Source organism: Canis lupus, chromosome 6 (assembly GCF_048164855.1).
Source record: "Canis lupus baileyi chromosome 6, mCanLup2.hap1, whole genome shotgun sequence".
Taxonomy (NCBI): Eukaryota; Metazoa; Chordata; class Mammalia; order Carnivora; family Canidae; genus Canis; species Canis lupus.
This window is the reverse complement of record NC_132843.1, coordinates 27899758-27915702: the sequence shown is the minus strand read 5'-3', so window position 1 is coordinate 27915702 and position 15945 is coordinate 27899758. Positions and strand designations below refer to the sequence as shown.

The 15945-nt window shown below is 42.5% G+C and overlaps 1 protein-coding gene across 18 annotated transcripts in view; it reads right to left on the bottom strand.

The window, feature by feature from the left end:
* FHOD3 (formin homology 2 domain containing 3) overlaps positions 1-15945 on the bottom strand; it is a 463300-nt gene that overhangs the window by 79941 nt on the left and 367414 nt on the right. For 13 of the 18 annotated variants that reach the window (XM_072829309.1, XM_072829316.1, XM_072829310.1 and 10 more), the window contains 3 exons: positions 14766-14900; positions 11418-11468; positions 4925-5139 (listed from right to left, as the gene is read on the bottom strand). In XM_072829309.1, coding sequence (XP_072685410.1) covers positions 4925-5139; positions 11418-11468; positions 14766-14900 — 401 coding nt within the window. The remainder of the gene's footprint in view (positions 1-4924; positions 5140-11417; positions 11469-14765; positions 14901-15945) is intronic. The other 5 variants (XM_072829312.1, XM_072829313.1, XM_072829320.1 and 2 more) reach the window with 1 other exon arrangement.

Sequence of the window (15945 nt, the reverse complement as noted above, 5' to 3'; positions counted from 1 at the left end):
TGTGAAAATGATTATTCATTTAAGCCAACAGAGCATTTCAGGATATAACTATAGGTCTATATTTTGTTTCCAGGTGAGAGGATAAGGAAGCTAGAGGAAGAGTCCTATTTACCAGCACTTTAAAAGCTTGGATCTGTGAGAGAAAATATCAGTATAGAATGTCAATAATTTCTGTAAAAGCCTCCAGATGAATGCTGGCGAGTAGGCCATGGCCATATAGGGAATATTTTATATCTCTAAGGTCCAACAGTAAGACATTTGGAAATTTCTGGAACCCAGGTACAGGAAGAAAAAAACCACCACTGAACATATTTTTTTCCTGACATAAAATTAATATAGTGTGGTAAAATTTTCAAAAGCTCTCTAAAGTATTATTTCTGTGTGCAATGTGGAGAGAACTGAACTAAAAATAAGAAAAATAATCTATTATGTATGCTTTCAGGGCTCCATTAGTGGGTAAAAGCCACTTGTGAACTCTTGACAACAGCAGCTGCTTTCTAACTGCTAAGGCAATTTCTCTCCTCTTAGTCTTGGGATGGACTCAGGTGTACCAGCCAAGGAGCAAGAAAGCCACAGAGCTCTAGCCTCCAGAAAAGGCAGTTCCGCACAGGGCCACCCTGCAGGGACCAACATCAACACCTGGTTTTGAGACGGATGGCTTCTCCATTTTGTTCCCACGAAATAGGTTATGGAAATATGATACCTACTGGGATAATAGGTTACTTTGCTAAAATGATTTCACTTGTGGGCACACAGATTATTCCCTCAGTAACTTCCTCAAGAGTCATAGCAAAGAATTCTATCCTAAGAAGAATACTGAAACTTTTTTTCTAATTAGTGAGAAAAACTTATTTCCAGAGACATCTGTGTTTCTTAAAATAAAAGTAAGCTTATTAGATAGTCTGATCTATACCACCAGGGTTCCATGAAAATAAGAGATAATCAAAGCAATGGAGAGAGAGAGGCCCTTCGTGTTTACCTAAATTGGGGGCTGATCGTCTCCATTAATTGCAGCACAGTGCAAATGAGAACACTTGCGTGTGTGTGTTCCTCACTTGGGCCTGGTAGTTTCACACAGAGGAAAAATATTCAGACCATCACCACTAAGTCTAGGCAGTATTGGGACAAACATCTGCTGTGAGCCAGCCACAAGAGGGCCAGATGGAAAAATAATTCAAGCACACATTTACTTGATGGTGGGGGTAGTGGCATAAGTTATACAAAAGTTACAGCAGATTTAGCTGGGAAGGTTTTTGGCTGAAAGATCTCACTAGATGGCACATAATGCTATTGGTATTTTAACATTTACCCTTCTTTCTTTTTTTTTAAATTATGTATTTATTTATTTATGATAGTCACAGAGAGAGAGAGAGAGAGAGAGAGAGAGAGGCAGAGACACAGGCCGAGGGAGAAGCAGGCTCCATGCACCGGGAGCCCGATGTCGGATTCGATCCCGGGTCTCCAGGATCGCGCCCTGGGCCAAAGGCAGGCGCTAAACTGCTGAGCCACCCAGGGATCCCCCATTTACCCTTCTTTCTAAATGTATTCTGTAAGAGCAAAGGTAAAGAAGTTTTTAATGTTTTCCTATCTTCTGTCAGTAAAAATTCTCCAGAATCTTTAATTTTTAAAAAAAAACCCATAAAATAGCCTTTAATCCTAAGATATCGTAACAAATACCTGTTTTTCCTTTTCGTTGCAAACATCACTCTGAAATGCAGGCTGTGGTTCATGCACATACTGGGGAAGGGGTAGAAGCAAAGGGATAGCGTGGCAGTCATGGGAACACCACCACAAATACTGGGGTGCCATGATGCCCTGATAAATGGCTGGACTGAGCATTAAAAGATGGGTTCTATCCCCAGTATGGTGTCAACAAGATCTGCAAATGGTGCCCCTGCCCGTTTGAGTCTCAGTCAAATATGGATAATAGCATCTCCCCTGCTTACTCAGACGCCCGAGCAGGTGTTGAATAGTAGCATTTGGGAGGGAGGGGTGGAGCACTACAGAGATGTGAAGATCATCATCATATGATTCCATAAGCAGAGAGAATGAAGAAGTCAGTCAACCCCGGGCACGTTTGGATCCCATAGTGCCAGGTGTTTGGAGTAGGACAAACATCTGGATGTGTGATTAGATTTTTTTATTCTCCCAGATGTTGGGCTATGGTAAATGTTAGGGACAAGCAAACAGTTACTTTGAGCATTTAAAAACGGGACCTGGTTTAAAAAAAAACAAAAAACAAAAACAGACTATTAATTGGATGTTAGCAGAATGTCTCAGAGAACGATCGCAAGCTAGGCTGAGGAAAACCCTGCTGCCATTCCACCTTTGTGTTTCTGCCATGAGGGCAAAGGTCTCCAAAGCAGCAGGAAGTCTCAGCACCTTTCTGAGACAATCCTCCCACAGCATTTCTTCTTATAGGCTTATGATTGCCAACTGTATAATTCAGTGATGTATCAGGACACAGACATTAGGTTACTTTGCTGGTTCCGATTGATTTGGAGAATTACTTAACGTACAACAGACCACTTTTCCAGATTCCACAAGAACCACTGCTCTGGTTTTATTTGAACAAAGCAAACATCATACGGTGCTATTTCCTTAATTTGTAATTATATCTCATTTCAAGCCCGGAATTCCTATTTCAGATGCATGTGGGGTGATTTCACTCAAACATTCTCTCAGTTTCTAGGAGTTCCCTCTCCGGAGAGGAAAATGACACGGTCTTTCTGAAAGCATACTGAAATAACTTAATTTCTCTCTAGTGCTAAAGAAGGTGTGGTTTATGTATACAATGGAATATTACTCAGCCATTAGAAACGACAAATACCCACCATTTGCTTAGACGTGGATGGAACTGGAGGGTATTATGCTGAGTGAAGTAAGTCAATCGGAGAAGGACAAACATTATATGTTCTCATTCATTTGGGGAATATAAAAAATAGTGAAAGGGAATTAAGGGGAAAGGAGAAAAAAATGAGTGGGAAATATCAGAAAGGGAGACAGAACATGAGAGACTCCTAACTCTGAGAAACGAACTAGGGGTGGTGGAAGGGGAGGTGGGCGAGGGGTGGAGGTGACTGGGTGACAGGCACTGAGGTGGGCACTTGAAGGGATGAGCACTGGGTGTTATTCTATATATTGGCAAATTGAACACGAATAAAAAATAAATTTATGAAAACAAAACTTAGATTCACAGTATTAATAAATTTATATCTTAAAATTAAAAAAAATTTCCCTCCAGTGCATACTGCATGTACCCCAAATAAGTATTTCCTGTGTTCTTATTGAAGTTTAAAATATTCTGCCTTTTTGGGCACCTGGGTGGCTCAGTCGGTTGAGTGTCTGCCTCTGGCTCAGGTCATGGTCCTGGGATCGAGTCCTGCTTGGAGCTCCCTGCTGGGTGGGGAGTCTGCTTCTCCCTCTCCCTCTGCCCCACCCCCTGCTCCTGCGCGCTCTCTCTCTCTCAAATAAATAAATAAAATCTTTGAAAATATATATATTCTGCCTTTTTAATTGGGTAGAACAGCCTCAAAAGTGACCATCGCTGGGCAAAGTACTTAAGGGCCTATCTTTCCGTGACAGGCATCAAGAAGATTAAGTTCTGAGAACAAACAGTATTCACAGAGACCGACGATTCCCTTTAGGCTTGGGGCTGTTTAGACAACCCTTCTGTAAACTGGAGAGGGTACAACTCTTAGAGTGCAAAGCCCCAAGATTAAGTGCTGACCCACAACTTTGCAGGGGAATGTTTTTCCTATCGCCTCTGCAAATACCACAATTCAGATAGAGCGGGGATACCAGGCAGGGTCTGGAAAGCACAGGGCAGTCAGGGAACAGTCTGTTTTCCTGACTCTTTGAGTCTCAGGATTTGAAGACCGACGTTACTCCTCTATGACTGGGCCATCTGCCTGGGACCATCTGCCATGGCTCGGGGACCGGCAGGCACTGGACGTGATGGAAGGCAGCGGTGAACCCAGCCCGCTCCTGCAGAATGAGCCCCAGGGCTTGGAGAGCCCGCGAAGAATTGGACAGACAAGATTGCTCTGTCACGTCCAGTTCTGCTGAGGTCATGCAGTCCTGCCTTGTGGAACTGAAACTTTACGCCATATTTAGTCAGCTCTCGGAGAGTTAAAAGTTGGGCTTCTCTGCTGTCTTCAGCTGGCCAAGCCTCGGTCAGGCTGCAAGCCATAACACCCAGTCAAACTGAATAGTGCTAGCTGCAGGCTCAGCAGTGTAGACGGCAGTGCCCAAGACCCATCCTCTCTGTTAATGTGAGAGAAAACCGACTCGCCGTTCTCGGAGCAATCAGGGAAACAGCTGATGTTCTCAGGCTGCAGCATTCAGCACTGTTTTTCTCCAAATAAAGCTAAGATGACAGACAATTTCTCCAGGGAGAGCCTGTCTGTCTGCACACAAGCATCTACACCCACACCACACGCGCCAGTAATCGCTACTATCTTCTCTTTTTCCTGCTTCAGGGTTTAACTTCTATTTCCACTAGGTCCACATTTTTTTTTTCTTGCTTGCTTTGATTCATTTTATTCTCCAACAGTTTAATTTAAAACAGACCCACAATTCCTGGGGTCAGGACAATTTAAAGCGGCCACCTTATTGGGCAGAGCCAATAAATAAATAATATCCAAATTATAGAGAACTAAGTTAATACTCTTTGATTTGGGAAGAAATGGCCAACTAAGCCTTAATTTCAATATGCTCCCTTCTCAATGACTATGCATTGACAATCTTCATACGTAATTCTGCTTTAACAGAAGTGGTTCTGAAGGCAGCTGGTTTATGTGTTGCCTGGAGTTTACTCTTAGTTGCCACTTGGTACCAGTTTGCATGTAGTAATGGTCCCTACTGCCCAGAAGCCGAACAGGAATTACCCCATGGGTGTTCCCTCCACTCTCCCAGCACTCACCTTGGGGATGCTGAGGTGTTCCTGGAGAGGAGGAGGATCCCTCAAGAGCCTCTTGTGAGTCTAGAGAGGGAGGGCTGCGGTGCAGAGGGGTCGGGGAGGCAGGGGCCGCTGGGGAGGTCAGGTCCAAGGAGAGGTCACCTCTGCCCCGGCTCGCACTCCGGCTCCTCAGTTCTTTCTCGTGTGCCTCCGCTGCCAACTGCTCCAAGTATTTGTATCTGAAAGTTAAATTCCAAAGGGTTTCCGTAAAAAGAAAGAGGAGCCCGTGGCCGATGCTTGTTTATGGCTGAAACACCTGCAGAGTGAGCTGGTTTCCTGATGCACAGAGCACAGCACAGGGCTGGCTGGAGGGCCAGTCTGCCAAAAACAGCCAGCAAAGCCAAGATGCTAATGATTAAAAACCCCGCATCATTCATAACCAAACAAATTGGGAGAAATGGCAACATCACACAGTCTCCAGATACTGGATCACTGCTGCAGAATCCGATTTTGCTCTTTTAGGAAACATTTGTACAAATAAGCAAAACAGCAATAATGCCCATTACAAAGCCCCAGCAGTGACAGCTGAAAACCACACGCACTCAGAGCCTGCAGCTGTGAGATGGGAGGGTGCCTTGGTGCGGCGGAGAGAAACAATGCCCCCAAAATACCAAAAGGGGTTGTTGGACGAAGCCCTCCCTGGATTTCTGAACCTGCTTCAATGCTAACAGCAATGCGACTGGAATTCACTTTGTTCTCTCAGTGTCGACCATGGAAACTTTTTTATATTCTAAAATATTTCTGAGTAGGGCTCAGACATCCAATAGCTGGGACCTGACGTCACATATAGTTTATTCATCAAAGTCAGTTTAAAAGAACAAAGATACATCTGTTTTGCATTTCAGGCAGGCAGAACCCACTAACTGTTTATTAAGACCAGCTACCAATCATATTCCTCATAGTGCGCTTTATAGATCAGACCAAAATAACTTTGAAATATGTGCCTCTTCCAGATGTCTGCTAATTTTACCCACCATCATTTGTTCAGAAATAAATTTACGAATTCAGTTGTAGCAGGTTTCTGTCTTACCAACCACTAAACTTTGGAACAGGTTATTGAAGACCCTCACTCACACCCTCCAGATCCACTGCCTCAGTTCCTTCCCAATGGGCAAGCCCCCCAACTCTAGCCCACCAAAGCCCTCCCCCAACACGGCACACAGCATTCCTGAGTCACCCGCATAAGAAAGGCAGAGCGCACCAGGAACCCTTTAGAAAGCATGCATTTCTTCATGCATCCGTAAGGTGGGTGTGGCTCCCCCACGTCCGTGGTCATCACCCCTTCTCCCTGCTGGTCCAAAGGCAATCTGCCCCGCAGCCCAGGCTTGCACGCGTGTCTCCCTCAGTGAGGCCTGCCTTGACCACCACAGCTGGAAGTGATCTTGGCCTTGCCTCTGAACTCATGTCGGATATGTAGTCCATTCAACTCAGATGGCATTTTACATTTACTGCCTGGCATATTTAGCCGTCTTTTCACATGTGTGTGTCTGTTCTCAACAAGCAGATAATAGGATTTCTGAGAACAGAAGATTACCATCCTTTGTTCTTTCCCTCGGCGCCTTGCATTTGCCGGCCCAGGCGAAGCGGGCAAGGCATGCAACGAGGAGCCTGAGAGGCAGCACCCTGCCTGCAGAGGTCTCCTTGCAGCAGTGGGCACCCAGGATGGTGAGTACACGGATCACACTTTCGCGGGGAGTGAGCTTCCTCTCACGGGGAATCTCTGATAAAAGACATGATGTGATGGGGTCTACATACACAAAGGTCTGGGGCATGGTTTGGAGGAGCAGCTGCCTCACAGCTACAGGGTGAAGGAACAGAAAGCTCTAGAAACTCTGGACTGTCCTTGCCAACAACGTCACCTCTCAAAAGGTAGGAGAGCTATTTCTGAGCTTCACTTGGACCAGCAAGGAAAATCACCTGGCTATGGAATCTTGGAGGAAAGTGACCTTGAGGGGAAGAGTCAGAGGCCCAACAGAAGGCATGTTCTAAATGAGGTGATGGCACACTCAAGGCCAGGAAAGCTGCGAGCCCAGGAGGGGTTTGGAAGGCATCCACACGCTGAGTCCAAGCCTTCTGGAACAGGAGAAAGGGGCAGCCAAGGAATGAAGTGCAGACAAGGAGACCGATGTAGGTCCAAGGCTTCAGGCCAGGAGGACAACCCATTTATGACCTTCATTTCAGGCAGCCCAGCACTGGACCTGGTCTCTCCATATCCCTACCTGCGGGCAGCCAGACTAGCAGGTATGTGTGGGCAGCCAAAGTGTTCAACCCACTTTGCAAGGGATGCTCATCCAAATTCTGGATAGATATGACTCAAAGGTTTCCTGTACACACTCTGTCTCATAGACGCCATCCTCGAGGACCCAGAGGACATGGGAAGAGTCAAGGATTTAATATGAATTCTGAGATTTATCTGGTAGACAATCATGACAAGGAGGGGGTCTGGGGACTCTTTAGCTGGGTATAAAGTTTCAGTTTTACAAGATGAAATGAGTTCTGGAGATGGATCACACAGCAATAGGACCATACCTAACACTCCTGAATTGTACACTTACAATGGTTAAAATGGTAAATCTGGTGTAATGTGTATTTTGCCACAATTAAAGACTATTTTTTAGAGAGAGAGCATGCATGCACATTTGCATGTGAGTGGGGACAGTGGGCAGAAAGAGAGGGAGGGGGAATCTTAAGCAGGCTCCAAACACTTTGTGGAGCCTCATGACCCTGAGATCATGACCTGAGCCAAAACCAAGAGTCAAATACTTAACAGACTGAGCCACCCAGGTGGCCCTACAATTAAAGACATTTTAAAATGGCACAGACAAGGGGGCACCGAGGTCAAGAGTCACTAAATCTTTGTGAAAAGCAGTGCCAGTGTCCATCTGCAATGGGCCAGAGTGGTGAGTGGAACCAACATGCTTGGGAAGCGCTAAGCCACCTGGCATTTAGAGCTGTACAGCTTAGCAACCCCTCCTGACCCATGGCAACCTCTGGCAGTCCCTGTGGAGGAAGCTCACCCCATGTCACAACCTTCCCTTACAGACACACCCTAAGTCACTTAGAGGCTGAGTAGTACTTGATCCCAGGAGCCCAGCAGCCCATGAGATGACGGTCATATGTCCCTGTGGCTTTGCAACACAGCCCCCCAACTGATAGACTCCCCTGAAATTTTCTGTGTACAAGGTACTGGGTTTTCTATCCACAGACCACAGCCTTAAGAAAAGACTTCTCACCTTTCCCACTTTCATCTAAACATTTCCATTTATCCTACTTCCGTCCATATTTTTGTTTATTCATTCATCTTTTCATTATTTATTGAAAAATTGTCAAGTGCCTGCCATGTGCTAAGAGCTGCCATAGGTACTAGAAATTTAATAATAAACAAGAAAATCCCCATCCTCGTGGAGCTCACAGTTCAATGGGAGAGATAGGCAAACAAACCTTAGGAATGAATTCACACATCCGCCAAGGTCACGGGCTGCAGGGGCTGGTATGGCAGTCCGGGACATACAAAGGGCCCTATGGAAACTCTGTTGACTTTAGACTAACCTAAACCTACTTACAGATGGGTTTTCCTGCCACTCTCCTACTTGGGAACTCTCCCTTACATTAAACTGAAATCTGGCTCCTTCTAAGTTCTACTCTGTCTTCAGACCTGTTAAGCAATGCTCAAAATCCTCTCTTACTGCTTCACTGATCACTTTCATGCCTAATTTCCCAAATCCTAGCCCAGTCCTGACCTTTCCTCTTGCACTCTGTTCCCATAACCTCTGCTTCCCATAGGCATTTCCTATGCCATTCCCTTCAGACTAATCTCTGCCCTGACCCTACCCCAACATATGCTCAGCCTGGATCTCATTCCTTCTTATTCCTTTAAAAAGATTATTTGTGAATGTTACTTCATCATGATCAGATAGAGCCTTTCTTCTAATATTAAAAAAAAATAGAAGTATCACCTCAATAGAATCTTATTCTGGGTCTGCACCATTGTCAATAGAATAGTTTGCCGGAGATTACAGAATGAGATAATATGAAATAAATCAACATAAAACCAAATGTGCCTGGATGACCATTACACCTCAAAATAGCAAAACCACATTGCACTAGATGATACAAACTTCAAAAAACTCTCTGCTATGACTCCGGTCATTTTTCTCTGAGTCATTGCATTTAGAGTAAGAGACATGGGACCCAACAAACATACCTGGCTCTACCAAGAGTTCCTAGGGGTGCCTGAGTAGTGCAGTTGGTTAAGTTTCTGTTGGTTTTTGGCTTCAGTAGTGATCTCAGGGTCATGAGATCGAGCCCCTGTGGGACTTCATGCTCAGTGGGGAGTCTGGTTAAGTCTCTCTCTTCCTCTCTCTCTGCCCTTCCCACTGCTTTCTCTCTCTCTCTTTAAACAAACAAACAAATAATTTTGTTTTCTCTTTTACATTTCTAGATGGAGTCCTCTTCCTTATTTCTGAACGTCTTTCCACCTCTGATCTCCATTTTCTCCATCCATTTCTGAATCCCATTATATTTGGAAATCTTCTCTTTTCCTGGTCAACCAGAAATCCCCAACAACTTTCCAAACAGGAACAAATGTTTATATTTCTCTCTCCTTTCTTCACCAGGTAATTTAAGAAGCCAACTAACCAAGAAAAGTGGTTGGTCCAAACCAAAGGGAAATTCTTGGCTGCTTCCACAGTGCTCCATGTAAGCAGAGATGGGGCCCACATGAGGCCATGGAGAGCCCACCCTTGCACCAGTGAAGAAGGCCCTGGCAGATGGATGGCAAGGGGCAAGGACTGATGTCAGAACAAGAAGCGCCAGGAAATGAGTGGCAAACACCCCTATGTATAGGTTTTCCACCACATTAGTGATGCTGTGTTTTGATATCCAGAAAGAGGTAGCCTTCAGTGGTTTGGGAAAATTTTTAAATCAGTCTGAAACCAGTAGAGACTTCGGTATCTCCCCAGAAACTTTTAAGCCTTGCTTATGCAGACATAACTTGACAGTCAAGTTGTCAAAAGCTAAAAAAAAAAAAAAAAAAAAAAAAAAAGCAGAATCTGGAGGGAAAGTTAAAAATGAAAATAAAATTTGGTTTCTTAAGCCTGGGCATAAAGTCGGCAGCATTTTCAGTAAAAGTCTATGTCCTCCAATGTCAAAAATGGGTATGAATTAGAAAAAAAAAGTTTCTTGTTTCTTTTACTCTAAATTTGCTGGCCACAACTGGTTATTATGATGACAATAATCTAATAAAACACTGGAATTAAAGCAATGCCATAGTTTTGTTTATAAGGCTGACCTAAGCATCTATTTTTTTAATTGAACACAGGCATACTCCATTCTTCTCTCCCCTCAGACTGTCTTGAACTACTTAGCTGAAGGTGTCTAGAAAAGTCAGCAAAGTTCCACTTATTGGCATAGTTCATAGATGGTGAGGTTCTCAACTGGCTATAGTATGAAATCAGCCTTTCCATTGCTCCGTGTACTACCGCCATCTGGTGGTAGAGGGAATAACTCCAGGGTCAAAACAGGCCGGTTTACTTCCAAAACGAGTTTCTTTTGCTTAGTTTATCAGACATAGAATACATTCACTTTGTATATTTTAGTGGGATTCAAAGCATGGTGCCATTGAAAAAACAAAATAGTTTACAGCTTAATATTTTATATAAAGCTGTTGGTTCATTTGCTCATTTATTCCATATAACCTTCTTAAGTGCCTACTGTGTGCCAAGCACTATGAAGGGCATTGGAACAACAAGGAAAACGTGACATGGTTCCTGCCAGCCTGGAACTGAGAATAGTTAGTAGGGAGACAGGTAAGTAATCAGCTTTATCCTGCAAGAGTCTCAGGAATGTTTGCTGCCTCAGTCAGTGCCTGGCATGGTGTGTGCATTCAAATATTTGTTAAAGGGAGGCACCTGGGTGGCTCAGTGGTTGAGCATTTATCTTTGGCTCAGGTGGTGATCCCGGGGTCCTGGGATCAAGTCCTGAATCAGGCTTCCCACAGGGAGCCTGCTTCTCCCTCTGCCTGTGTCTCTGCCCCTCTCTGTGTGTCTCTCATGAATAAATAAATAAAATCTTAAAAAACAAAACAAAAACATTTGTTAAAGGAATACTGAACGAGTGATCTGGAAGCACACAAGAGGGATATCTACCCTAGGCTCAGTAGTGGTAGTTCAGGTTATCACCATATGTCAATATGTTAAACTAATGTGCTCATTTGGAGAGGAGTCGCAGGAACAGGCATTTGTCTCACACCATGATGGCATTAAATAGTAAATCTAAACTTTCATGGAAAATTTAGATAACTAGGACACTCTATTCTACAAAATACCAGTTACCCAAAGTCTTAGGCATCTTTAGTGAAGCTATTTATTTTAATTAGCACAGTTTCCTCAGCATGCTTGGTTAAGGATGCAAAGTCAAGTGCCATTTGGTTTCAATGGGAAAGAAGAAATATACACACCTTTCTTCTCTTGCTTGTCTTTGCTCTTCTCTTTTGTCTAAATACTCTCGGCTAATGGAAATATGCAGAAGAAACAAAATAGGGAAGGAAAATAACAGAATTAGATGCTCATGAAATTGCCAAGAATTATTAACAGTGTATCACGAAAAACTCTATTGCCTCAGAAATGGAAAATAATTGTATTCGATTTTTTTAAAAATCAACAACAAATATCAAGGTACTACACTTTAAAAGTACTAAATATAACGGATTTCCTATAAAAGCACCAGGATGAGAACATGGGAGATTCTACTAAGTAAAGAAAGAAGAGTTTAGGTATATGAGGGGAGAGGGGAAAAGAAAAAAAGCTTTTTAAAATATGAAACAGTACATACGTGACATATGGCAACTACAAACAAGCAAGAGCTTTCAGAGACGAGTAACATCCAATCAAGGTCTGGTAGGCTCCACGACTTTCATCTCAAGAATTACATCTGGGTGAGTCCAGGCATCGTGGCCATTTCATGTTGCACTCTATAGTTTGGACATTCATCCCATAGTGCAGGATTCTTTCTCTGCACCCCTCACATTCTCAGTTTCTAGGCAGGGATCATGGGAAGCTCTCACTCTGTGCATCCTCTTGTCTGCACTCATGAGTTGCCAAACTTTGTCCAACTCTAATGTTTGTTGTTCTGCTCCTGCTGGTGAGATTCCAGCTTGAGTCTAAGTTTAAGACTTAAGATCAGCCACTTCTCAGTGGACCACTTATTTTCCTGAAAAACTATGACTTCATGTTTTCTAAACTGGACTTCACAATGTAGCTGAAGAATGCTACCCCTCCAAGCACTGGCAACAGGATAGAAAGGGGCAGTAAGTTAGAGTAACTAAAGCAGATTAGGAGAAGGAGAAAATGCAACAAAGACCCAGATTTGTTATCATTTATAAGCACCTGTCCTCATCATTTTCCACACTAGAAATAATATGTCCCATAACCCAGGAAGCTTAAGACCACATTCAACAACAATAACAATAGATAAGGATGTTTTGCAGGAAAAAAAGTACAAGAAGCCTGGATAACTTAAATCAGTAAAATGCCTGAAGAAAGGTCAGGCATTTGGGTAATCCCAGGGACTACCTGATAAAGCTTTTCCTATTTCCTTTTTGAATTTCTTTTCATTTACATCCTAAGACTTTTAGGAAGGAATTAGAGTCATCATAATTAATAGTTGTATGTGGTCTGTCCTAATGATCAGCAGTCCTTCTTGGACAGGGTCTTGCCAGGATCTCTTGGTGTCTTAAATGAGAAGTGAGACCCACTTGGACCAAGAGCAAATATTGATAGTTACAAGCACAGTCTCTGCCTACATACATACATACAGTTTAATATATAGTACAGTGCATTCTTGTCCTGTTCTTCTGGAACTCTAACTACATGAATGCAAGGCACTCTGTTATTTTCCTATAGGTCCCTGAGAGACTGTACATTTTCCCTAATGTTTTGCTTCATTTTTTGGATTGGATAATATTTCTATTGTTCTATCTTCCAATTTACTGACTCTTTCTTCTTTCATCTCCATTCTGCTACTGAACCCATCCAATGAATTTTTATTTTGATTACTGTATTTTTCAGTTCTATATGTATTTCCTTTTGATTCTTTATAGCTTTTCTTTGCAGAGCCTTATCTTTTCATTAGCTTCGAAAGTATTTGCCTTTACTTTTTATAACACGTTTATAGTAGCTGCTTTTACAGTCTTTGTCTGATAATGACATCTATGTCCTTTTACAGTTAGCATATTTTGATTCTCTTATTCCTTTAAGATTCTCCTGGATTTTTTGTGTGTGATAAGTTACTCTGGATTGCATTCAGAACATTTTAAATATTTTGAAAGGAGACTCTGGGTCTTGCTTGAATTCTATGAAGAATCTTATTTTCCTTTAGCAGGCCATCAACAAGGTTAGGTTCAGCCTGCAAGTTCTGACTGCCTCTGACGTTGGCTAAAATATTAACTCAGTTTTCAAATATTTTTTAATGATTTGTTAAAATGATTTTGTTAAAAATGATTTTTTAACATCATTTTGTCAAAAATGATTTTTTAACAAATCAAACCCTTGTGTGCACCCACCCAGTGGCCAGTCTGCGAACTGAGTGTGGTCCACTCTGTATTTAGTTCTCAAAGTCTATACTATATTCTTTAGGTTTTAAGCCACATGTGCACAAACTGGAAACGAGCTCAGGAGTGCTCACTTGATCTCTCTACTCTTTGTGACTTTCCTATAATCTTCTGGCTTCCTTGGGTCTCCTTTCCTGCTCCTCTAGCCAGAAAGCTTGGGCTTTATTTTCTATGCTCTGCTATACTTTCAGTAAATCCATCTGCACCCATCTGCAGTGTGTTCTGGAAAAACATTACTGCACCTGTAAACCCTCATTGACAATGTTTTATACTCTTGTGGGTTTAAGTGGGAGTAACTGAAGGAAATATTGTTTGCCAAAGAAATTGAACTGAGGAAACAGGAAGTGAAGATGGGGTGAGAAATGAAAACAAGAAATAACATAGAAGGTCTCACAGCGATGACTGGAAAGATGACAAGGGGAGAGATTAGGAGGAGGAGGAGAGGAAGCAGGGAAAGGAGGAGTAGAAGGAATGAAATGTGTAAGGAAAGACACAGCAGGTGTCCAAAGAGCACTGCACAGCATGAAGCTCAGGAGAGAGAAGCAGAAGGAAGTTGACCAGGGGGTTGGGGAGAACAGGTGCACAAGCTGGAGCTGGAGGAGAAATGGAGCGGCACTGGATGCAGTGGTGGCAGACAGCCTGAGACAGGAACACAGCCTTGGAGCTGGAGGGAGACCAAAGAGATCAGTGGGTTGGGAGTCATCGGCAGAACGGCTTTCTCCTCCAGACGAGGAGAGAGGATTGTTCAAAAAAATATATTGAAGATTGATACAGGGAGCAAAGAAGCAAACCAGAAAGTGGGAAAAGCATTTTCTTTTGGCATCCAGTAGGATATGAATAAAACATGAGTAGCTTTAGGGGGAAATGACAAATTAAGTTAGGACAATTAGGCTCTCTGTCTTCAGGAAAGCCTGGATAAGACCATTTTAGATAATGGAGAACCCAAAAATACACAAATTCCTAATTGTATTTGGCTGGCTTTCTGTGCTTCCTGCCATATGGTTAAAGGGAAAAGGCCATAACAAGCCAGAGCTAGCCCATTTCAGGAATGTCTTACCGTTCCTTAAAAACAGAGACAGAATCTAAAGCAAACATATTACTACCAAACCCTTAAGACCAGAAGTAATCATATAGAGCAGGAAAGTATGTGCTTTAATTTTCAATTTGTTATTTACAAAATCTTGAAATTCCTCTTACTTGAATTTATTCCTTTCTTCCCGTTCTATTCTCTGCAACCTTTCTTCTCTCTCCTGCCGCCGCCGCTCTCTCTCTGCTGCCAATGACTCTTGGTGCTGCCTAAAGGATGATGTGAGAAGACCACTCAGTGATGACCTAAAGATACAGAGTTAATGTTTTAGTGGCTTGGCCTGTACCCAAGTACCCAAGTAGGAAGCAGCCATACTTCAGTTAGAATTGAGGGTCTGGTTCACTGGTACCTAGGTATTGCTGGGGGAAAATTACTGAGTTTCCCAGGGTCTTCACCTGTAAATGGAGGTTAGTAACTCCACATGCCAGAAGGACATGAGGATGGTAATTTGTATAAAATACTAAGCACCATGCTTGGCATATAAGCAGTCTTCAATGATGTGTGCTGTTATTACCAAAAAGAATTCCAGTAATATGCATAACATAGAAATTCATCCTCTCTCTCACTCCCTTTCCCTTTCTCTTCATGGAGACACACATTTTAAAACTTTTCTATGGAAAGACGTTATAGAATCAACATTTAATCTAAAACTGGTTTCTTACTCAGCCATCAACAAAACAGAAATCTTACCATTTGCAACATGTGGATAGAACTAGAGAGTATTATGCTAAGTGAAATAAGTCAGAGAAAGACAATTATCATATGATCTTACTCATATGTGGAATTTAAGAAACAAAACAGAAGGTCATAGGGGAAGGGAGGAAAAAATAAGACAAAATCAGATAGGGAGACAAATCACAAAAGACTCTTAACTATAGGAAACAAACTGAGGGTTGCTGTAGGGAAGGAGTGTGAGGCATTAAGGAGGGTATGTGATGTGATGAGCACTGGGTGTTATACGCAACCAATGAATCACTGAACTCTACCTCTGAAACTATTAATACACTATATGTTAATTAACTAAATTAAAATAAATCTTTTTTAGGAAAAAAAACTCTTCTATATTACATAAGCTAAAAATATTTTAACATACACCAGATTCTCAATATACCTCCTCAAAATAATGTATCATCTTGAAACGGGTTGTGATAACAGATGAAGAAAAAAAGATGCAGCAATATTCTGAAATCTGACTGTAATTAAGGAAATTTCATTCTGTGTCAGGAAGCATCCAAGAACGTGAATCTTGGTGATACCACACAATCTGGACTGTCCACTGAAGATGGCATT